This window comes from Coregonus clupeaformis, chromosome 21, assembly GCF_020615455.1.
Source record: "Coregonus clupeaformis isolate EN_2021a chromosome 21, ASM2061545v1, whole genome shotgun sequence".
Taxonomy (NCBI): Eukaryota; Metazoa; Chordata; class Actinopteri; order Salmoniformes; family Salmonidae; genus Coregonus; species Coregonus clupeaformis.
The window spans coordinates 21,975,329-21,998,877 of record NC_059212.1 but is presented as its reverse complement, the minus strand read 5'-3'; the positions used below and the strand labels follow the sequence as shown (position 1 = coordinate 21,998,877).

General features: G+C 43.1%; 1 protein-coding gene across 2 annotated transcripts; it reads right to left on the bottom strand.

The window, feature by feature from the left end:
- Positions 1-660: 660 nt before the first annotated feature.
- lrrcc1 (leucine rich repeat and coiled-coil centrosomal protein 1) lies at positions 661-23,176 on the bottom strand. 2 transcript variants are annotated; one of them, XM_041841787.2, is made up of 20 exons: positions 23,067-23,176; positions 22,526-22,572; positions 22,225-22,430; positions 22,039-22,104; positions 21,666-21,833; positions 19,356-19,522; positions 18,606-18,836; positions 17,393-17,604; positions 16,466-16,619; positions 15,577-15,725; positions 15,160-15,364; positions 14,833-14,972; positions 14,434-14,635; positions 13,834-14,019; positions 11,098-11,272; positions 9,252-9,415; positions 2,438-2,646; positions 1,987-2,124; positions 1,492-1,627; positions 661-1,257 (listed from the first exon to the last, which is right to left on the bottom strand). In XM_041841787.2, the coding sequence occupies exons 2-20, from the start codon at positions 22,567-22,569 to the stop codon at positions 1,147-1,149; spliced, it is 3,063 nt and encodes a 1,020-aa protein (XP_041697721.1). In that variant the 5' UTR covers positions 22,570-22,572; positions 23,067-23,176; the 3' UTR covers positions 661-1,146. The 2 variants fall into 2 exon arrangements, with proteins under 2 accessions (XP_041697721.1, XP_041697722.1); XM_041841788.1 differs by having other exon boundaries at positions 1,166-1,257; positions 2,067-2,124.
- Between the last annotated feature and the right edge of the window lie 373 nt (positions 23,177-23,549).

Genomic DNA, 23,549 nt, shown 5'->3' with positions numbered 1-23,549 from the left:
GATCACTGCCCAAAACTTAAGATATTTGACAACGAAAGCACAATAAAACTGCTTTTATTTAGCATGATAAAAATATACATATTTGATAACTTAATTCAAATATTTACACATGGAAATGTATTACATTTCAAACTAGCGCCCTAGAGGGCGTAGTTCTTCCCGATGTTGTATTCCTCCTTAACTCGCCGGCCTAAAATAAAGAAAACAAAAACGGGGAACACTCATAACAAAACATAATTCCCCCCACCATTTTCTGGATGTTGTTACATCCGGAAGTTATCAGAAAATCCCAAAATGGTGGTGAACATTTTTGTTTTATTAAGACAGTACGGATACAACCCCTTTTTTTTTGGGGGGGGCTGGCCGGCCCTCCAATCGAGTTAAGGAGGAAACCGACACCTTTGCAGCCTGAATGGAGGATGCTATATGTACGAGCAGGTCGCGGGGGGACCGGCTCGTACATGGGTTAGCTGATAACGTGACGAAAACGATGCGTACGCTTCAATTGGGCATTAGTCTGTGAGTTGTGATTCTGGATGGCCAGATAGCTACTAACAATGACAAGAAACTGCCATGAGGGGAATTGTAAGTGACTCGTTTCAGCTAGTTTCATCTTGTTCTTGATATCATTTCTTGTTTTGAGGTGTTTTGACTGATGCTAATGCTAATATGGCTAACATTCGTTAGCTAGCTAACCAACAACTGTAACGATGTATTTGAGAGACAACAAGTGCTCGTTATGCAAATGTATTTCTCTTTTCAATAACCATTGGAGATTAAATATATTTTACATGTTGTCAACAATCTAAGCCAACCCCGTCTGTTTTGCCTCACAGTTGCGCACGTGTCGGTTTTGTTACTAAACAACCAACTTGTCTATAGCCTGCTGGGCACATTAAAGTCAGACGCAGATGAAAAACGATGTAAAAGGAATAAGAGTGCCCTCTGGCGGCCGGTTGGCCTAACCACAAAAGTCCATAACCTGTCCACCCCCAAAAAAGTTTGACTGTCAGATCAATTGAATATTCACATTTTCCAAATAATTCACATCAACAAATGCTGTCATCTCATCAGTGTAACGTCCAAGTAGAAACACAGGACGTATTAAAGTGACTATATGTAGATGTTATGCACCATCAGCTGTACTTAGAAGTCTTTCAATACGCTGGTGAGACGTCTCATCTTCTCCTCCATTGTTTTCTTCTCAGTCTCAGTCTCCTCCAGGAGCTGACGCATCTCCTCTTCCACCTGAAATACCTGAGTCAATAACACACACATTCCACTATTAACACACCTCAATAACAAATGCATTATACACCCGAGTAAAACACACACACACTGTAATACATCTGATTCATTTGCATAAATAATGCATTAAGAGATTTGCAAGGAATTTCAAGTTATGTGCATGGATCCCAAGTTAGCATTCATTCCTTAGTATGCGACTGAGCAGGTCAGTGTAGTGACTGTGGTAACCATTATTGTAGCTACCTTCTGATTGGCCTGTTCAATCTGTTTCTGCTTGTCATTGGCCAGCCGTAGGAGCTCGGTCTGATGGGATGCCTGTAGCGACTCCAGCTGTCGCCGGAACGCATCGTCCATACTGTGTAGCTTCTCTACCGCCGCTCTGGAGGGGAAACCACAAACACGGTTACACTGTTGTCATTACTCTGACCTGGACCACTGTTGCAGGCTTGCAGCTCTTCAACCAATGTCTTATATTGTCATATTCTCATCTCTTATATGGTTCCGGTGGCTCAGTTGGTCATTGGAGCTCGGTGTTTGCAACACCAGACTTCTGTGTTTCATTCCCTCATCCATATGGGCCACATATTATGAAATGAATGTATGTATTTACCATAGGTCACTTTGGATAAAAGCATCTGCTAATGACCATATTATAATCATATTACTATAATGATACACAGCTGGATTAGATAGGTAGCCCTATATGTTGTCCTTTTGAAGGTGTGTTAGTCAGCATACTTGTGCGCCTGCAAGGCCTTATCTCTCTCCTCCAGCAGCAGGCTCTCTTTAGAGTCGAAGCCCTCCTTCATGCGTTTCACCTGGCTCTCCAGCCGGGTCAGCAGGTCAGCTTTGTCCTGCCACTTCTTATTAGACACACTGCAGGGGAGAACATAGAAATAGTAAACATGAAGTATGTATGAAGGAATGTAGTGGGGACAATGTGCATAAATTAAAGAATTGAGGATGATGACACAAAGTCAGACATATTGGATTGTGGTCCTCAGAATTTAGTCATAATGGGTAAAATCCCAATTTGAGATCCACATCTGTACAACATTTTTCATTCAAATCTCCCATTTACATCAATGCATGATTTATGGAAATGTATGAGTAACATGTGGAGCTCAAGTTAATTCAGTGCAGTGTGTTGTGTGAGTGTATTTGTCTGTGTGTGTGTGCCGTGACCTACCTGAAGGCGGCCTTGACGTCGTCCAGCTCCATCTCCTTGTCCTCCAGCTGTTGTTTGAGCTGCTCCTTGCGGAGGCTGAGCTGCTGCACCGTGTCTCTCAGGTCCTGCGATGCGGCTGACTCCTCCTCCAGCTGCTGCTGCAGCCGCCTCTGGGCCTGCAGGCTCTCCTCACGCTGCCTCCGGCCCTGCTCGTCACGCTCTTGTAGGCCCTGAGGGAGAGAGAGGGAGGGTGGAGGTAGGGAGAGAGAGTGTGTGACAAGAGAGAAATGCCAATAGCTCTGAAATCAAGTGCACCTCAAGTACTTGACGTATGTTTGAACCAGGTCTGATTTTTACTTTCTATAAGCAACCCTTATGGAGGAGAGACTTTAAACGGAGTAACAGGTTTGATTTTACCACGTCCTTGAAACACCACCTGTTTGAAAGACGTGGCATGAAATAATCTCAACCCGTGTTCTGTTACAAGTTGAGGTGTCTGTTTGAACTACTAGCCCACAGCTCGGACACCCATGCATACCCCACAAGACATGCCACCAAGAGGTCTCTTCACAATCCCCAAGTCCAGAACAGATGATGGGAGGCGCACAGTACTACATAGAGCCATGACTACATGGAACTCTATTCCACATCAGGTAACTGATGCAAGCAGTAGAATCAGATTGAAAAAAAAACAGGTAACAATACACCTTATGGAACAGCTGGGACTGTGAAGAAACACACACAAAAAGGTACAGAGACATGTATACGCACACAAGAACACACACACTCTAAACACATGTACATTGTAATATTGTTGTATGTTGGTATTATACACTTTGTCTTGTAGATATGTAGTGGTGTAATAATGTTATGATGTACTGTTTTATCTTTTGTTTTATATGTAATGTTTTAATGTGTTTGGACCCCAGAAAGAGTAGCTACTGCCTTGGCAGCACCTAATGGGGATCCCTAATAAATGCAAATACATCACACATATTCCTTGGCAAAGTTGTCAAAATGCTCCCTTAATGACTCCTGTTAAAAGTTCCCATGTATTGGTTCAACAACACCAGTGTGTATATAAAGAATGGGCCTGTGCCTAATAGACAACATTAATTCTGAAGAGTCATTGTTTCAGAATGAGGGGTGCTGTAGTTCTGCTGGTGTTGTTCTGTCTGTCTGGGGCATGGGCTCAGGGAGAGAGTGGAGGGGTCAGAGAGAATGACATCACACAACAGGGTCTAGGTGAAGGGGGAGAGAGCTGGGAAAGTGATGCTGAACAGCTGACCAATCAACCTGACATCTGGACTGAGCTTTAGGAGCTGAGGAACATGCAGGCCAGCCTGACAGCCAGTGAGAGCCGTGTGGATGAACTGAATGGAGAAGTGGTGGATCAGAGAGTGGAGCTGAGTGTCACTAAGAATGAGGTGCAGTTCTACAAGAACAAGGTGGAAAAACGAGTGAGAACGCAGGTAAAGTGAGGCAGCTACATCTCTTACTTCTAGATGTAAAATCAACAACACTGATAAGTATTTCAACAGTATTTGAATATTTTCTTTACATTTTATTCTAGCACTGGAGGACGAGCTGAAGAGAGAGAATGCATGTAATAAAGGGAGGGGGTTTATTTGAACTGTTGTATTAGCTCACAGCAACTGGGGTTGCTAATGTTTCATTCAGTATGGATATATTTTAGCTCTAGAAGCCCGAGTGAGAGACAGGTGGAGGAGCTGAAGACATTTACATTTTACATTTTAGTCATTTAGCAGACGCTCTTATCCAGAGCGACTTACAGTTAGTGAATACATTAATTTTTTATACTGGCCCCCCATGGGAATCGAACCCACAACCCTGGCGTTGCAAACGCCATGCTCTATCAACTGAGCTACATCCCTGCCGGCCATTCCCTCCCCTACCCTGGACGACGCTGGGCCAATTGTGCGCCGCCCATGAGTCTCCCGGTCACGGCCGGCTGCGACAGAGCCTGGATTCGAACCAGGATCTCTAGTGGCACAGTTAGCACTGCGATGCAGTGCCTTAGACCACTGCGCCACTCAGGAGACATAAGACAAAGCATGCAGGTATGGATATGATGTATGAAAGGAAGATTTGTTATAATAATTAGGTCCATATCTGAACCAGAGTTCTTTACATGTTTCCTTGACCCTCTAGCCCAAGCAGCAGAACTGTCAGCCACAGGGTCCAGACTAACAGCCAGTGAAAGCCAGGTAGCAGAGCTGAAGAGAAAGCCTAGTAATCTATTAGCCTAACTATTTAACATATCAATTAAACAGTCTACCAACCACAATATATATTATTAATGCAATAGTCACAGCTTTTACCATGTGACATTTTCTGCTAATGTGTTGACTTCTTTTTCTGCTTAGAGAAGTTGGATCATTTTATGATTTCATATCTTTTAAACAATGCTCAATATGGTTCTGAAACTTTTAGCCCTCGTGATAATTCGGTTGTGTGCTCTATATAAAAACATCTGTGTCTCTACCCTCTGTTCACAGCGAGGCCAAAGGAGGCATTCTCTGCTAGTTTAGGTAGTGCAGTGGGACCCTTCAATACTGACACTACTCTGGTCTACACCAACGTCATCACTAACATTGGCCAAGCTTACAGTCCAATTACAGGTAATGCTTACACACCCACCTACATGAGACATTTACAATGTCGGCAGAGGGCAGCATCACTAACTGGCTGCTCCAGTGTCTATGAGACAGACCTGTTCAGAAAATAGTTGTATTATAGAGCTGTCCCCAGCAACAACAAACAAATCTTTCAACCAATCGATTGGTGAAAATGTGTATTTTAATAAAATCAGCTATTTGCTTGTCTGATGCTGTTTGATGAAATAAAACACAAATGACTGAAGAGGGAGCAAGAGATTAAGATAACAAGAAGAGAAAAACCTTAACCTGACCGACCATCCGCAGATTCTGCCATTACTCTCCTGAAATTGCCGGTTTTAGGCTACACGAGGAGTGGGCAACCTTTCTCATGTGGAATGCTAATTTATCTTACAATTTCTACCGATCGGCGTGCCAGTTACAGTTTTCATATGCACATTTTTGTGGAACAGTTTCATTTAATTTATAATAACATCTTCGTATCTCAAAATAATAGTAATGTGGTTAATAAAAAATTGCCTACATAAAGCCAACAAATAAAAACATTGCAGCCTGCAGGTAGAAAATATCCTGATAAAAATAGATATCCTATGAATCACATTGGCTATGCATGGCCTGTCTGCAACAAACATGAAACATTGTATGAACTATCAACTTGGGTCTAGCCCTAAACTCACCCTAGCAAACGTGCAACATTGTATAAAGTATTCTGGGCACTCAGTGTTTCCAGCGCCCGGGACAGACACAGCTGTAGGCTATTTTGCGCAAGGGATAAGAGCTCATCAGGTAGGCCTATTTTATGACGTTTCCACTGGATCAGAGCATGACATTGTTCCCTTTCACATTGAGTGGTTATCAAAAGGGAGAGATTTTTCAAATACATTGAGGAACTATTGTCATTCTCAACGGATGTAAAAACAGACTTTGTTTGCTTGCGGTTTGAGGTGAAGAAAACATTACTTTGAAAAGCTCCACCGCTCATTAGTGGTGGTGTGTTAAGCCAATCAGAAATACTATCAGATCCCCAAATGGGCACATTTACAGTGCATTCGGAAAGTATTCAGACCCCTTGACTTTTTCTACATTTTGTTACGTTACAGCCTTATTCTAAAATTGATTAAATAGTTTTTTTCCTCATCAATCTACACACAATACCCTATAATGACAAAGCAAAAACAGGTTTTTAGAAATCTTTGCAAATGTATTATAAATAAACTGAAATATGACATTTACATACAGTGGGGGAAAAATTATTTAGTCAGCCACCAATTGTGAAAGTTCTCCCACTTAAAAAGATGAGAGAGGCCTGTAATTTTCATCATAGGTACACGTCAACTATGACAGACAAATTGAGATTTTTTTTCTCCAGAAAATCACATTGTAGGATTTTTAATGAATTTATTAGCAAATTATGGTGGAAAATAAGTATTTGGTCACCTACAAACAAGCAAGATTTCTGGCTCTCACAGATCTGTAACAACTTCTTTAAGAGGCTCCGTCGTGTTTGGAGGACAAAGAATGCTGAGTTGCATCCAAAGAACACCATACCTACTGTGAAGCATGGGGGTGGAAACATCATGCTTTGGGGCTGTTTTTCTGCAAAGGGACCAGGACGACTGATCCGTGTAAAGGAAAGAATGAATGGGGCCATGTATCGTGAGATTTTGAGTGAAAACCTCCTTCCATCAGCAAGGGCATTGAAGATGAAACGTGGCTGGGTCTTTCAGCATGACAATGATCCCAAACACACCGCCCGGGCAACGAAGGAGTGGCTTCGTAAGAAGCATTTCAAGGTCCTGGAGTGGCCTAGCCATCCTCCAGATCTCAACCCCATAGAAAATCTTTGGAGGGAGTTGAAAGTCTGTGTTGCCCAGCGACAGCCCCAAAACATCACTGCTCTAGAGGAGATCTGCATGGAGGAATGGGCCAAAATACCAGCAACAGTGTGTGAAAACCTTGTGAAGACTTACAGAAAACGTTTGACCTGTGTCATTGCCAACAAAGGGTATATAACAAAGTATTGAGAAACTTTTGTTATTGACCAAATACTTATTTTCCACCATAATTTGCAAATAAATTCATAAAAAATCCTACAATGTGATTTTCTGGATTTTTTTTCCTCATTTTGTCTGTCATAGTTGACGTGTACCTATGATGAAAATTACAGGCCTCTCTCATCTTTTTAAGTGGGAGAACTTGCACAATTGGTGGCTGACTAAATACTTTTTTTCCCCACTGTAAGTATTCAGACCCTTTACTCAGTACTTTGTTGAAGCACCTTTGGCAGTGATTACAGCCTCAAGTCTTCTTAGGTATGACACTACAAGCTTGGCACACCTGTATTTGGCGAGTTTCTCATTCCTCTCAAGCTCTGTCAGGTTGGATGGGGAGCGTCGCTGCATACCTATTTTCAGGTCTCTCCAGAGATGTTCAATGGGATTCAAGTCCGGGCTCTGGCTGGGCCACTCAAGGATATTCAGAGACTTTTCCCGAAGCCACTCCTGCGATGTCTTGGCTGTGTGCTTAGGGTCGTTGTCCTGTTGGAAGGTGAACCTTCGCACCAGTCTGAGGTCCTGAGCAGGTTATCATCAAGGATCTCTCTGTACTTTGCTCTGTTCATCATTCCCTCGATTCTGACTAGTCTCCCAGTCCCTGCCGCTGAAAAACATCCCCACAGCATGATGCTGCCACCACGCTTCACCGTAGGGATGGTGCCAGGTTTCCTCCAGACGTGACTCTTGGCATTCAGACCAAAGAGTTCAATCTTGGTTTAATCAGACCAGAGAATGTTGTTTCTCATGGTCAGAGTCCTTTAGGTGCCTTTTGGCAAACTCAGAGCGGGCTGTCATGTGCCTTTTACTGAGGAGTGGCTTCCGTCTGGTCACTCTACCATAAAGGCCTGATTGGTGGAGTGCTGCAGAGATGGTTGTCCTTCTGGAAGGTTCTCCCATCTCCACAGAGGAACTCTAAAGCGCTGTCAGAGTGACCAACTGTGGGACCTTATATAGACAGGTGTGTGCCTTTCCAAATCAATCAATTGAATTTACCACAGGTGGACTCCAATCAAGTTGTAGAAACATCTCAAAGATGATAAATGGAAACTGGAGCTCAATTTCAAGTCTCATAGCAAAGGGTCTGAATACTTATTTAAATAAGTGATTTCAGTTTTTTATTTTTAAGACATTTTCGCTTTGTCATTATGGGGTATTGTGTGTAGATTGATGAGGGAAAAAACATTTAAATCAATTTTAGAATAAGGCTGTACCGTAACAAAATGTGGAAAAAGGGAAGGGGTCTGAATACTTTCCGAATGCACTGTATTTGGTACATATATTCATTAACTCTGAAGAATATAACTTATAAATAAATGCCTCATGAGCTTAGTTAAATTGTTGTACCCAATCAGAATCTAAAATATAAGCTTGTTTTACTCCATTGTTTGTAAACAATGTAATTGTAAACAAACACTGTATAGCCTCAAAACATGGATAAAACTATCATTCTGACCTCATGGATGGTCAATCCTCGCATCCATCGCCATCTATGAATTTGAGAGTGGTTACATTTCTCCAGGCCCATCCCTCAGCAGTTTACCAAAACAGTGCTCGGGTGACCCTCTTATTTGTACTACAGATTGCCCCTTTAAATTGGCTGTAATTAAACCAGACCTTGATCCAGATTAATTTAACAAGTAAAGACTGTAGCCCACCAGCTCACATCCTTTCAAAATTCAACAGTATCTTTAAAACCCTCCAAAAAACCCTCCAATACGTTTTTTGACCATGTACCAGCACAGTGACTGCACTGATCAAGGTAGTGAACGACACCAATGAGTTTTTAAAATGACTTGACTACAACATCGGTTATTATATATCAATGCAGAATTGATAATCTGATTATGGGTTCCATTATTGCCTGCTGATGCACCATAAACAATGGACGGCCATCCCATTGTATTCTGGTAACTGGTTGGGTAGGTTTAGGCTCCCAGAACATTCACGCCTGGCCCAATGGGCAATCAATAAGCAGTTGTCTGGCCTTGGAAGTGAAAAATGAACATTCAGACAGTTGCAATGTTTTTATAAAACACACACATATATATACAATTTTTAAAAAATGCAACTGATATCGATAAATGCTTGATTTTCCATATCGGTGCCCACCACTATTGACCATGGGTCATTTGTTTTGAGTACCTCTTTGAGTTTGCGAATGGTCTCTGTCTGGTCATCGATGACCTTGACTTTGATCCTCAGGGCGTCGTTGTCTCGCTCGTTCTGTTTCTTCTGACTCTCCAGTTCAGCAGCCAGCACCTCAATCCTCGCCTCCAGACGACCCCTGTCCTGGGACAGAGACGCTCCTGTGTGTGTTTTGGGGGGTGGGGGTGAAGGGTCAGCCATAGCGGAAAACACAGGAAGAGTGTCAATAAGGGTCACTCAAGTGAATGTTGAATTCAGTATGTATTGACCTGGTGGAGTGTTCAAACAGCCACTAGATGGTAGTAAAGCATCACATGTTAGAGAAGGAACATCCATATCATGTTTTTGCTGTGAGCCTTCTTCAGGTTCATCCAGGTATATTCAAATCACACATAATACATAATATTCAGACTAAAATAGCTTAAAAAGATGCGGCTACTGCAGCCCAATATATTTAAATGAATAGAAAAGGAAAAGTGGATAGCAACTACAAAAAGTAAACTGCAACCGTTTAGCCTAGATTTGAGATTGAAATCACTGCAAAGGGTGTATACACTTCATGACCAAAAGTATGTGGACACCTGCTCATCAAACACTTAATTCCAAAATCATGGGCATTAATATGGAGTTGGTCCCCACTTTGCTGCTATTGTCATGCTGAAACAAGAAAGGTCCTTCCCCAAACTGTTGCCACAAAGTTGGAAGCACAGAATCGTCTAGAATGTCATTGTACGCTGTAGCGTTAAGATTTCCCTTCACTGGAACTAAGGGGCCTAGCCCGAACCATGATGAAATAGACCAGACCATTATTCCTCCCCAAAACTTTACAGTTGGCATTATGCAGCCGGGCAGGTACCGTTCTCTTGGCCAAACCCAGATTTGTCCGTTGGACTGCCAGATGGTGAAGCGTGATTCATCACTCCAGATAATGCGTTTCCACTGCTCCAGAGTCCAATGGTGGCGAGCTTTACACCACTCCAGCCGACGCTTGGTATTGCGCATGGTGATCTTAGGCTTGTGTGCCGCTGCTCGGCCATGGAAACCCATTTCATGAAGCTCCCGACTAACAGTTCTTGTGCTGACGTTACTTCCAGAGGCAGTTTGGAACTAGGTAGTGAGTGTTGCAACTGAGGACAGTCAATTTTTACGCGCTTCAGCACTCGGTGGTCCCGTTCTGTGCGCTTGTGTGGACTACCACTTCGTGGCTGAGCCGTTGTTGCTCCTAGACGTTTCCACTTCACAATAACAGCACTTACAGTTGACCGGGGTAGCTCTAGCAGGGCAGAAATGTTACAAACTGACTTGTTGGAAAGGTGGCATCCTATAACGCTGCCACGTTGAAAGTGACTGAGCTCTTCAGTAAGGCCATTCTACTGCCAATGTTTGTCTATGGAGATTGCATGGCTGTGTGCTTGATTTTTTAACTAATTTTTTGCAATAGGTGTGGCTGAAATATCCAAATACAATAATTTGAAGGGGTGTCTGTATATATAGTGTACCACAGAAATATAATTACCGTTATAATCTGGGTGGTTCGAGCCCTGAATGGTGATTGGCTGAAAGCTGTGGTATATGAGACCGTATACCACAGGTATGACAAAACTTTAATTTTTACTCTTCTAATTATGTTTGTAACCAGTTTATAATAGCAATAAGGCACCTCAGGGGTTTGTGGTATATGGCCAATATACCAAGGCTAAGGGCTGTATCCAGGCACTCCACGTTGCGTCATGCTTAAGAATAGCCCTGAGCCGTGGTATATTGGCCTTATAGCACACCCCCTCGTGCCTTATTGCTTAAATAATAGTAACTAAGTCCTTCTATTTCAAAGGTGTTAGCATACCTTGTTGAGCCAGCTCCTGTCCCCAGATCCTCCTCTCAACTCTGAGGCCGTCTATAACCGACTCCTGTGCAGTGAGCTGGGACAGCAGCCTGGCCTTGTCCTTCTTCACCAGCTCCAGTTGCAGCTGCAGACGCCTGTCCTCCTCTGCCCCCGCCTCCAGAGACCGCACGCGGCTCTGACGGGACAGACACACCACGGAAACAATCAGCCCCTAACCCCTTATCTTAGCACCTAAGAAAATAAATTGTCCATATCTCAGACTGGCCAATAAAAATAAAAGATTAAGATGGGCAGTCTGCGATATGGCTTTTTCTTTGCAACTCTGCCTAGAAGGTCAGCATCCCGGAGTCGCCTCTACACTGTTGACGTTGAGACTGGTGTTTTGCGGGTACTATTTAATGAAGCTGCCAGTTGAGGACCTTTGAGGCGCCTGTTTCTCAAACTAGACACTCTAATTTATTTGTCCTCTTGCTCAGTTGTGCACCGGGGCCTCCCACTCCTCTTTCTATTCTGGTTAGAGCCAGTTTGCGCTGTTCTGTGAAGGGAGTAGTACACAGCGTTGTACGAGATCTTCAGTTTCTTGGCAATTTCTCGCAAAGAATAGCCTTCATTTCTCAGAACAAGAATAGACTGACGAGTTTCAGAAGAAAGTTATTTGTTTCTGGCCATTTTGAGTCTGTAATCGAACTCACAATTGTTGGTGCTCCAGATACTCAACTAGTCTCAAGAAGGCCAGTTTTATTGCTTCTTTAAATCAGCACAACAGTTTTCAGCTGTGCTAACATAATTGCAAAAGGGTTTCTAATGATCAATTAGCCTTTTAAAATGATAAACTTGGATTAGCAAACACAACGTGCCATTGGAACACAGGACTGATGGTTGCTGATAATGGGCCTGGGAATTGTGAAAAACTGAGTTTAAATGTATTTTTCTAAGGTGTATGTAAACTTCCGACTTCAACTGTATATACAGTGGGGAGAACAAGTAAAAAAAAAAAAATGATGTATGCACTCACTATCTGTAAGTCGCTCTGGATAAGAGCGTCTGCTAAATGACTAAAATGTAAATGTATTTGATACACTGCCGATTTTGCAGGTTTTCCTACTTACAAAGCATGCAGAGGTCTGTAATTTTTTATCATAGGTACACTTCAACTGTGAGAGACGGAATCTAAAACAAAAATCCAGAAAATCACATTGTATGATTTTTAAGTAATTAATTTGCATTTTATTGCATGACATAAGTATTTCAGTAAATTCATTAAAAATCCTACAATGTGATTTTCCAAATAAATTCATTCAAAAAAATGTGATTTTCTGGAGAAATTTTTTTCTCAATTTGTCTGTCATAGTTGACGTGTACCTATGATGAAAATTACAGGCCTCTCTCATCTTTTTAAGTGGGAGAACTTGCACAATTGGTGGCTGACTAAATACTTTTTTTCCCCACTGTATACGCTTTTTCAGTTCTGCCCACAAATGTTCTATAGGATTGAGGTCAGAGCTTTGTGATGGCCACTCCAATACCTTGACTTTGTTGTCCTTAAGCCATTTTGCCACAACTTTGGAAGTATGCTTGCGGTCATTGTCCATTTGGAAGACCCATTTGTGACCAAGCTTTAACTTCCTGACTAATATCTTGAGATGTTGCTTCAATATATCCACACAATTTTCCTTCCTCATGATGCCATCTATTTTGTGAAGTGCACCAGTCCCTCCTGCAGCAAAACACCCCCACAGCATTATGCTGCCACCCCCGTGTTTCACGCTTGGGATGGTGTTCTTCGGCTTGCAAGCTTCCCCTTTTTCCTCCAAACATAACAATGGTCATTATGGCCAAACAGTTCTATTTTTGTTTTATCAGACCAGAGGACATTTCTCCAAAAAGTCCTTTGCTGTTGTTCTGGGATTGATTTGCACTTTTCGCACCAAAGTAAGTTCATCTCTAAGAGAAAGAACGCGTTTCCTTCCTGAGCGATATGACGGCTGCGTGGTCCCATGGTGTTTATACTTGCGTACTATTGTTTGTACAGATGAACGTGGTACCTTCAGGCGTTTGGAAATTGCTCCCAAGGATGAACCAGACTTGTGGAGGTCTACAATTTCTTTTCTGAGGTCTTGGCTGATTTCTTTTGATTTTCCCATGATGTCAAGCAAAGAGGCACTGAGTTTGAAGGTAGGCCTTGAAATATATCCACAGGTACACCTCCAATGACTCAAATGATGTCAATTAGCCTATCAGAAGCTTCTAAAGCCATGACATAATTTTCTGGAATTTTCCAAGCTATTTAAAGGCACATTCAACTTAGTGTATGTAAACTTATGACCCACTGGAATTGTGATACAGTGAATTATAAGTGAAATAATCTGTCTGTAAACAATTGTTGGAAAAATTACTTGTGTCATGCACAAAGTAGATGTCCTAACCGACTTGCCAAAACTATAGTTTGTTAACAAGAAATTTGTGGAGTGGTTGAAAAACGAGTTTTAATGACTCCAACCTAACTGTATGTAAACTTCTTATATATATAGATATATATATATATATCTATATATATATTATTTTTACAAATGTATACTTGGAGTCAATGTATTTATATAATATCATCCAAAAATAATATTGCGTTATGTATCTATATAAATGTTTTCCCCCATCACTACCAGGTGTTGCAGATCCTAAATAATTTGATAGCTATAAGCAAAATGCCAAAGAGCCCTGTGGTGTTGTGTGTTGTACTTTGAGCTCAGTGACGGCGTCTCGCTTGGCTTTGCTGAGCTCTGTGATGCGGCTCTTCTGCTCCTTGACCATGGCGGTGAGCTCCTGCACCAGACCCCCCGCCTGTCTCTCTCTCTGTTGGGTCTGAGACAGGGCAGCCTTCACCTCCGACAGCTCCACACTCAGCCGGTCACAACCCTGCTCCACCTACATAGGGAGGGACACAGGCAGAAACCTTGTTAGTTCTTCCTATCAAAAAGTATCATATTAATCTGATCATCAATTTCATCAGTCAAAGTCTCTCTTTAGTCCTATTGTCTTTATTCATAATGTTTATGAAAGTCCACTACTGTGCAGTCCGTATTTGTCTCAATCTGACCAGCAATATGTGATTTCTTTCGAGCTCATTTAGTAGAAGGTCAAAGTTTCAGAATTGAGTTAGCGATGAAGGGGACATTTAATCCCTAATGAAGACCAAAGTGTGAACACTATCACAATGAACACACTAACTACATAAATAACTAGAAAAAGGTTCAAAGGTGTGCTTGCATCAGCTATCTTTTTATGCTAGTGGAAGTTACACAATAAACGGTTTTAGTTGACGTTCTCTAGTGTTCAGACCTCAGTGAAGCGAGCAGCCTCGATGGTGAGGGCCATGCGGAACTCGTCCTCCAGGGCAGTGTACTGCTGTGTGGCCTGGGCCAATCTGTCCTCCAACCTAGCCATGCTCTGTGCATGTCTCTGCTCCACACCAGCCACATCCCTGGCCACCACCTCCCGGAACTCTGCCCCGCCCGGCACCAGCCGACCCTCCAGCTCCTTCCTGTGAAACAGGACGACACCGTTAGACACTCACTGACTGACTGAATTAATGAGATCTGGGTCATGTTCAATAGGGAGAAAATGTTTTGAAACTGAGTGAAACAGTGGAACTATTTTCTGGACCAAGAAGAAACACTAGTTTTCCATTGTGTGCCCTAATGATGGAACTGTGCTATAAAAAAGGGTGCTGTAGTCTACCTGTGTACTTGTTCCCTGGAGGCCAGCAGTTCGTGGAGCTGCCGTAGTTTGTCTTTATGCTGTCGCAGCGAGGCTCTCTGGATATCAAGCTCTCTCATCAGGGCCAACGCCTTGTTCTCCAGCTCCTGGCTCCTCTTCATCTGAAAGGTCATCAAAAGGTCAAACCCTACTCAGTCCAGGTAATATTACTATATTTCAGCACAAGGGCGTGGCGTTTTTCCTGACCACGTTACAATGTTTTGTCCCAGTGCTACCTATGGAAGCTCTACTATAACTATAATATATCCAGGAAGTATCAACGGTTATGAAACAGCAGTATCTCTCTACCTCCTCAGCCTGCTGGCGGGCCCTCTGTGCTTCACTATGGGACGTGCTGTCCTCCAGGCTGCGCAGCGCCCTCTTGTGTTGCTCCTCCCGCTGCAGGACCTGCTCCAGCTGCAGCGCGGAGCTCTGACACCTCTCCTCCAGCTCCTCCACGCGAGCCTGCAGACCAGAGCGCTCCGAACGCTCCTTCAACAACAGCTCCTTCAGTCTGGGAGGTGGAAAGAGAGAAACAGGTAGAAGGAAGAAAGAAAGGGAGACAGGGGAGTGAGACAGGTCCTACTTTAGCTTATATTAAACCTACAGCAAGCAAGCATGAGATAACGGAAGTAAAGTGGGTGTCGGAAATTAGCAGAGATTGAAACTTGTTTTTGACATGAGCACATGGAATTTCTGTGTTTGTATACAGTAAACTGCTCTAACCTGTCGGTGGTGTGCAGGGCCATGCTCTGCAGGTCTTTCTCCTGGCTGGCCTGGGTCTGCAAAGTCTTCATCTGCTCGGTCAGCTTCCTCACAGCCTGCTCAGCCTTCCACCGCCTTTCTCTCTCCTGATCACGTTCCTCCACGATCGCCTAGGGAGAGCACACACACAGGCACGCAAACACACACACACACCAAGTTCATGGTGATGCACTAATTATACATGCACTTTCATAGTATTAGTAGTAGTTTACAAAATCACTAAGTTGATATATTCAACTAGACAGGGAATCTATGCATGATATGACGGCCAAACTAGTTAAGTTCATTGATGATATATGTACAGCAGTAGTGTAGAGGAGGGTAAACGCTGTTTACGCACCTTTTTTATTGTGCGAGCATTTACCAACCCTTGCGGAAAAATGCATTAAAGCAGAGATCATCAACTACATTCAGCCGAGGGACGATTTTTTCTTGAGCGGATGTTCGGGGGGCCGGAACACGATAACAAATGATTTGTAGACTGCAAAATTATCGCAAGAAGCCCAAACAGATAATTTTGGACTAAAACATAATCATTTCAAACCCAGGTGTCTCTATTATGCGTGGGAATACTTGGGAACAGATTTCTTAAATTAAAATCACTTGGAGTGGATTTCCTGGTGTTTTTACAGTCTTATGTCCAACAATAAAAAATAAAAATAAAAATGCTCAGAAAACTTAGGGGCCAAAATAAAAGCCGCCAGTTAGGGAACCCTGCATTAAAGTATAGGGAGCATTACTTTACTCACCGCCAACGGTTATCAGCGTTTACCCACCAATTCTTTTTTTACCACTACATCACTGATGTACACAAATACTGTATATGAGAACTGTGTTCTATGGTCCATACCCTATAGGTCTCCTCCACTGCTTGTTTGGTGCTGCTGGGGGTCTTCCTGACTGGTCCTACTGAGTCGGCACCCCCAAAGGGCTGATGGACGCCTGGCTTCCTCCCAGGGACAACTGAACACTTTGAACCTTTCCCTTTGCTTCTCTCTTGATCACTGCACATACAAGTCAAGTAAAGCAGTCTCAATAAGGGTCACGCTTCATAGGTTTCAGAATGAGTATGAAAATGTGTTAACTATGATTGATTAGGTTACAGTTACTTCACTAAAACAAAATAACTCAAACTGAGCATGTATGATAAGAATCTGGTGAAGGGCCTCCCGAGTGGCGCAGTGGTCTAAGGCACTGCATCGCAGTGCTAGCTTTGCCTCTAGAGATCCTGGTTCGAGTCCAGACTCTGTCGTAGCCGGCCGCAACCGGGAGACCCATGGGGCGGCGCACAATTGGCCCAGCGTCATCCAGGGTAGGGGAGGGTTTGGCCGGCAGGGATGTCCTTGTCCCATCGCGCTCTAGCGACCCCTGTGGCTGGCTGGGCGCAGTGCATGCTGACTCGGTGTTTCCTCCGACACTTTGGTGCGGCTGGCTTCTGGGTTAAGCGGGCACTGTGTCAAGAAGCAGTGCGGCTTGGTTGGTTGTGTTTCGGAGGACGCACGACTCTCGACCTTCGCCTCTCCCGTGTCCGTACGGGGGTTGCAGCGATGGGACAGGGACTGTAACTACTACCAATTGGATACCACGAAATTGGGGAGAAAAAGGGGAGAAAATACCCACAAAAAAAAAATAAAAAAAATATATAGAATCTGGTGAAGCATAACCACAGTGTCAATGTCACTGTGTCATGTGTGGAGATCATGACAGGTGTAAAATTGTCAAATAAGATGAACTAAACTTGCCAGCAGAGAGGCAGTGTCTGTTACCAGCCTGTTACCTGTCTGGTTGTTTGGCCTTGGTGGACTGCTTGATGGTCCTCTTCACTGCAGTACTGTTGCTACCCCTGTGCTGAGTTGGGATCCTGGAGCGACGCCCCCGGTTCTCCTTCCCGCTGTCACACTCACTCTCTGACGTGTTGTCTATGTCCCTCTTGGGCCTCCGTACCCTCACAAAGGGGGTGGAGCTGCTGGAGACCTCCCCTGCAGGAGTCTGGCGACCAGGTTAGGAGCTTCATCAGTGATGCAGGTGGACAAACCATATGCAATACTACAATACTACTTTGTAGTATACAACTAAAGTGCTCTCCAGTGTAGAGAGCACTACACCACTCTATAGTATAGTACTACTATAAAACTGGGCCGAAATTAATTGTATGCGTGATGTGTTATAAACTGGGTGGTTGGTGCCCTGAATGCTGATTGGCTGAAAGCCGTGGTATATCAGAACGTTATACCACGGGTATGACAAAACATTTATATACCACGGCTAAGGGCTGTATCTAGGCACTCTGTGTTGCTTCGTGCATAAGAACAGTCCTTAGCCGTGGTATATTGGCCATATACCACACCCCCTCGGGCCTTATTGCTTAATTATACACTGAGTGTACAAAACATTAAGAATACCTTCCTAATATTGAGTTGCACCCCCTTTTGCCCCCAGAACAGCCTCAATTCGTCGGGGCATGGACTCTACAAGGTGTCGAAAGTTTTCCACAGGGATGCTGGCCCATGTTGATTACAATGCTTCCCACAGTTGTGTCAAGTTGGTTGGATGTCCTTTGGGTGGTGGACCATTCTAGATAAACATGGGAAACTGTTGAGCGTGAAAAACCCAGCAGCGTTGCAGTTCTTGACACACTCAATCCGGTGTGCCTGGCACCTACTACCATACCCTGTTCAAAGGCACTTCAATCTTTTGTCTTGCCCATTCACCCTCAAATGGCACACATACACAATCCATGTCCCAATTGTCTCAAGGCTTTAAAATCCTTCTCTAACCTGTCTCCTCCCCTTTATATACACTGATTGAAGTGGATTTAACAGGTGACATCAATAAGGGATCATAGCTTTCATCTGGATTCACCTGGTCAGTCTGTCATGTTTTGTACACTCAGTGTATGTGATGTGTATGATGAGTATACAGCAACAGTCTTCACACAAGTGCTGATCAGCATCAGTCAGATGTCTTTAGACCGTTCCATCCAGTCTCACCTGTTGGAACAGCCGGGACACCTGGTGCTCCAGTTTCTGGATGCGCTGCTCATTGTATGGGTCTGCTGCTGTACTATAGCTGCCCGCTGTAGCCCAACTTGGCTGTGAAATCTGGGGCGCCTGGGTCCGTCTGACTGGTTCTGGGGCCCCCACTGGACCCCCTGCCCGCTGGCGGAACTGGTTCAGCACCTCGTCAATACGGGGAGTGGTGAGAGAGCCGTCAACCCTGGCCTGTGTGGACATCTTATGTTGAGATATTAGTTCTACAACATTCAATAGGTGTAATATGTAATAATACATCCAGAGAAACATGCCATGTGCCAGGTAGAGACAAACAGTTCAAAGTGACCACACTTAAATAAACTACTACAAATTACATAAAGTATTCATATACACTGCTTATAAATTACTTGTCAAGCATCTAAGTAAAGTCATACTACATAGAGCAGGGACGTGGAACTTTGATCTGAAATCATCTGGGTACGAACATCCCACAGATGCAGTCAGAGGCGTTTTGGGGGCCCTAACCAAAATGTTGTTGGCCCACGCCCCCCGAAAATGCACCTTCTGAAAAAAATGGATCCGGGGAAATGGATCCGTGGGCCTACAAAAGGGGTTGTCCATCACTGACATAGGGTGATATAAACACTCCTTACATCTGGTGCTTTTAAGATGTGGTATAACCCTTTTGGCATGCTTTATATAGCATATTATTTGGTTGTGATTAATGAATGTTTTTCTGAATGTTACTAGTTCGTTGGCGCTGGTGTCTGAGGAGAGCAAGAAGTCCACGTAATCCTCCAGGCCGGGGATGTCGACGGGGCTGTCCTCCCCCAGAGGAACAGGGTTCCCCAGCCGGTCCACCCCATCCAGGCTGGAGACCTGGGGTAAGGACTGGAGCACCATCTCTCTGTAACCTGCAGCAGGGAACACAGGAGTCATTGAGTTTGAATATGCCAAATAGATGACCAAAATACTTACTTTACATGATATACAGTGCCTTCAGAAAGTATTCATACCCCTTGACTTATTCCACATTTCACCCATCACCCCATAATGACAAAGTGAAAACATGTTTTTGTAAATGTTTTCTAATATATTAAAATGAAATATTACATAAGTATTCACACCCGAGTCAATACTTTGTAGAAGCATCTTTGGCTGCGATTACAGCTGTGAGTCTTTTTGGGTAAGTCTGAGAGCTTTTCACACCTTGATTGCACAATATTTGCCAATTATTATTTTTAAATTCTTCAAGCTCTGTCAAGGTGAATGTTGATCATTGCTAGACAGCAATTTTCAAGTCTTGCCGTAGATTTTCAAGCCGATTTAAGTCAAAACTGTAACTAGGCCACTCAGGAATATTCAATGTCGTGTTGGTAAAGCAACTCCTGTGTTGTGTTTTAGGTTATGGTCCTGCTGAAAGGTGAATTCATCTCCTAGTGTCTTTTGGAAAGCAGACTGAACCAGGTTTTCCTCTAGGATTTTGCCTATGCTTATAGCTGTATTCTGTTTATTTTTATCCCCCCCCAAAAAAACTCCCTAGTCCTTGCCGATGACAAGCATACCCATAACATGATGCAGCCCCTACCATGCTTGAAAATATGAAGAGTGGTACTCAGTGAGGTGTTGCGTTGGATTTGCCCCAAACATAACACCTTGTATTCAGGACAAAAAGTTACTTTTTTTTTGCAGTATTACTTTAGTGCTTTGTTGCAAACAGGATGGATATTTTGGAATATTTGTATTCTGTATAGGCTTCCTACTTTTCACTCTGTCATTTAGGTTAGTATTGTGGAGTAACTACAATGCTGTTGATCCATCCTCAGTTCTCATATCACAACCATTAAAGGGATATTTCAGGATTTTGGCAATTATATTTTTATGTCTGTGTCCAGTATGAAGGAGGTTAGAAGTAGTTTTGCGAGCCAATGCTAACTAGCGTTAGTGCAATGACTGGAAATCTACGGGTATCTGCTAGCATCCCGAAGTATCCCTTTAAACTGTAACTGTTTTAAAATCACCATTGACATCTGACTGATGCTGTGCAGTTTCCTTCATCTCCAGCAACTGAGTTAGGAAGGACGCCTGTATCTTTGTAGTGACTGGGTGTATTGATACACCATCCAAAGCCTAATTAAATAACTTCACCATGTTCAAAGGGATATTCATAGTCTGCTTTTTGTATTTTCACACATCTACTAATCGATGCCCTTCTTTGCGAGGCATTGAAAAACCTCTCTGGTCTTTCTGTTGGAATCTGTGCTTCAAATTCACTACTTGATTGAGGGACCTTACAGATAATTGTACGTGTGGGGTACAGAAATGGGGTAGTCATTCACAAATCATGTAAACCACTATTATTGAACAGGGAATGAGTCCATGCAACTTATTATGAATTTTGTTAAGCACATTTTTGCTTCTGAACTTATTTATGCTTTTTTAATTAACCTTTATTTAACTAGGCAAGTCAGTTAAGAATTTGTTCTTATTTACAATGATGGCCTACCCAAGCCAAACCCGGACGACGCTGGGCCAATTGTGCGCCACCCTATGGGACTCCCAATCACGGCCGGGTTGTGATACAGCCTGGAATCGAACTAGGGTCTGCAGTGACACCTCTAGCACTGAGATGCAGTGCCTTAGACAGCTGCGCCACTCGGGAACCCACTTGGGAGGCTTGCCATAACAAAGTGGGTTGAATACTTATTGACTCAAGACATTTCATCTTTCCATTTTATATTAATTTCAAAAAAATTCTAAAGACAAAATTCCACTTTGACATTATGGGGTATTGTGTGTAGTTCAGTGCCATAAAACCTCAATTTAATCAATTTTAAATTCAGGCTGTAACACAACAAAATGTGGAAAAAGTAAAAGGGTGTGAGTATTTTCTGAAGACACTGTATCTCTGGCTAAATCTCAAGAAATTGCAACATTTTGGTTTTTCATGGACATACTTTTTGCATTTTCACTCAGAATGGAGGTTTACTATGGCTACCCAGGAACTGTGTTGCTCAAATAGCACTGCAACATCACTCCATTTTTATCACCACTCACCTGGTAAGCTGCAGACTGAATTGCCTGCTCCCTCCACGCTTAGGGTGACATCGCTCAGATTCTCCAGTCCCAGCATGCACTGCAGCAGCTGGTTGACGCTGTCCAAGCGGTTGCTATGGAGATGGAGGTGTCTCAATTTGTACTCCGCCCCATGAAGGTACAGCAAACCTGGGGACATGAACCAAAGTGTTACAACCAAAGAGTATCACCCTCATGTGATAGTAAATATACGTTTCTGTTATGGAAAACTTGGCCATGTGTGATCATCATGAGCAGGGATGGGCAATTCTGGGACAGTGTTGCCCATCCCTGGTCATGAGTGTTGTGGTCAATAGGCTGCACACTGTGCATTTACGTATAAACTGAAACTTACCTGTGAGGTCACTTATCTGATTATAGGACAGGTTTAATCTTATCAGGTTAACAAGTCCATTCAGTCCTGAAAAGGGGAAATTAACATCTTACACGCAAAAACAGCAGTGTGGGCCAATTACAACATGTGTGACAAAAACAAACATTTGAACTGAATAACACTTTTCTGACTTTGACCAGGGCTCACCTTCGACCTTAGTGATCAAGTTGCAGGACAAGTTCAAGGTTCTCAGTGAGGCTAGAGAGTTGAGACCCTCGATGCAAGAGATATGATTGGATGACAGATCCAAGTGTCGGAGATGCCAAGCAGTGGTCAAGCCCTCTACTTTCAGTATACGATTACAATGCAGATTCAGGGATGTGACATTGGCAGTCAATGGGACCTCCAGCAAACTACACAGAGGGTGACAATTATGAGAGAATTCCATTGATTATTTCATACAGAAGTTCCAGGTGAAGATTTTACTGGAAGATGAAGGAGTGATTACCTTGATATGCTCTTATCTATCAGACACAGCTCTCCATCCGCCATCACCTAGAATATCAAAATAAATAGCTACAGTCTCATTCATGCACAATTTCAGTGGTTACATTTCTACAGTCACATCCTTCAGTTGACCAAACACAGTGGCTGGGTGTTGATATGGCAAAATGTTCTACTGCACTGTTCTAGCAAAAATGTCTTATTGTTCCATCTGGTTCTAATGTAGCTAAACGTCAGCTTGTCCGTTTATGGTTAAGACGTTAGCTACTAACGTTATCATATGATAAGGTTTTTCAAGATAGCATATATAACTAATGTAGCCCGGCAACTTACCAACAACCTACACCTCATCCGAATGTTAAAGACATGTGTTAACATTTTTTTTAAGTGTTCAAAACTATGCAACTAACGTTAGCTAGCTAGCTACTGTAGCCATGCTAACAACACATCCACATACTATATAGAAACAGCAAACCTCCCACGACAACCTTAACCACTAACATAGTTAGATGTGTACAAAAATCCTATTATAATACAATACTAACCTCCAGTGCAATGTAACTTGTAGAAGTTGTTCACCATCTGTTGTTGTTTTGCCGCCGCTCCACTTGAACTGGCCGCCTCTGTCATCGATTTCCGTCCATATTCAGTTGCATTACTGGTCAAGCACAGCAGATGGTGGTAATGCGCAGTCCGTCCTCTTGCACAGGTCTTCTTCTTTTTCTTACTTGATGTTTTACGGCAGTTGGCATCCAATATACAGTATGTTGAAATTCCGTCACCAACTGGACTGGGGTATAAACCCATTATACTTTGAGCTAAGAAAAAAGGGGAAAGTGGAAAAAAACGTTAAATGTCTCTACCAATATAATACTACACTCATTATAACACACCCCTATTCCACTACTACTAACCCTATCTGGTCCTACACCAGGCCAATGGCCTGGAAGGAAGTGACCCCACCACTCAACACACCCTGCAATTCCTTTGCTGTCAAGTCTAGTATCCCCAAATACTTCTCTGCAGCT

Bases quoted from the DNA above. Each gene is read 5' to 3' on its own strand.
- lrrcc1 (XM_041841787.2), bottom strand. From the start codon at position 22,569: ATGGCGGATGGAGAGCTGTGTCTGATAGATAAGAGCATATCAAG. The intron at 22,431-22,525 runs GTAATCACTCCT...CCCTCTGTGTAG, and splicing joins ATAGATAAGAGCATATCAAG to TTTGCTGGAGGTCCCATTGA. The intron at 14,020-14,433 runs GTCTGAACACTA...CTCCCTATGTAG, and splicing joins AGGCTGCTCGCTTCACTGAG to GTGGAGCAGGGTTGTGACCG.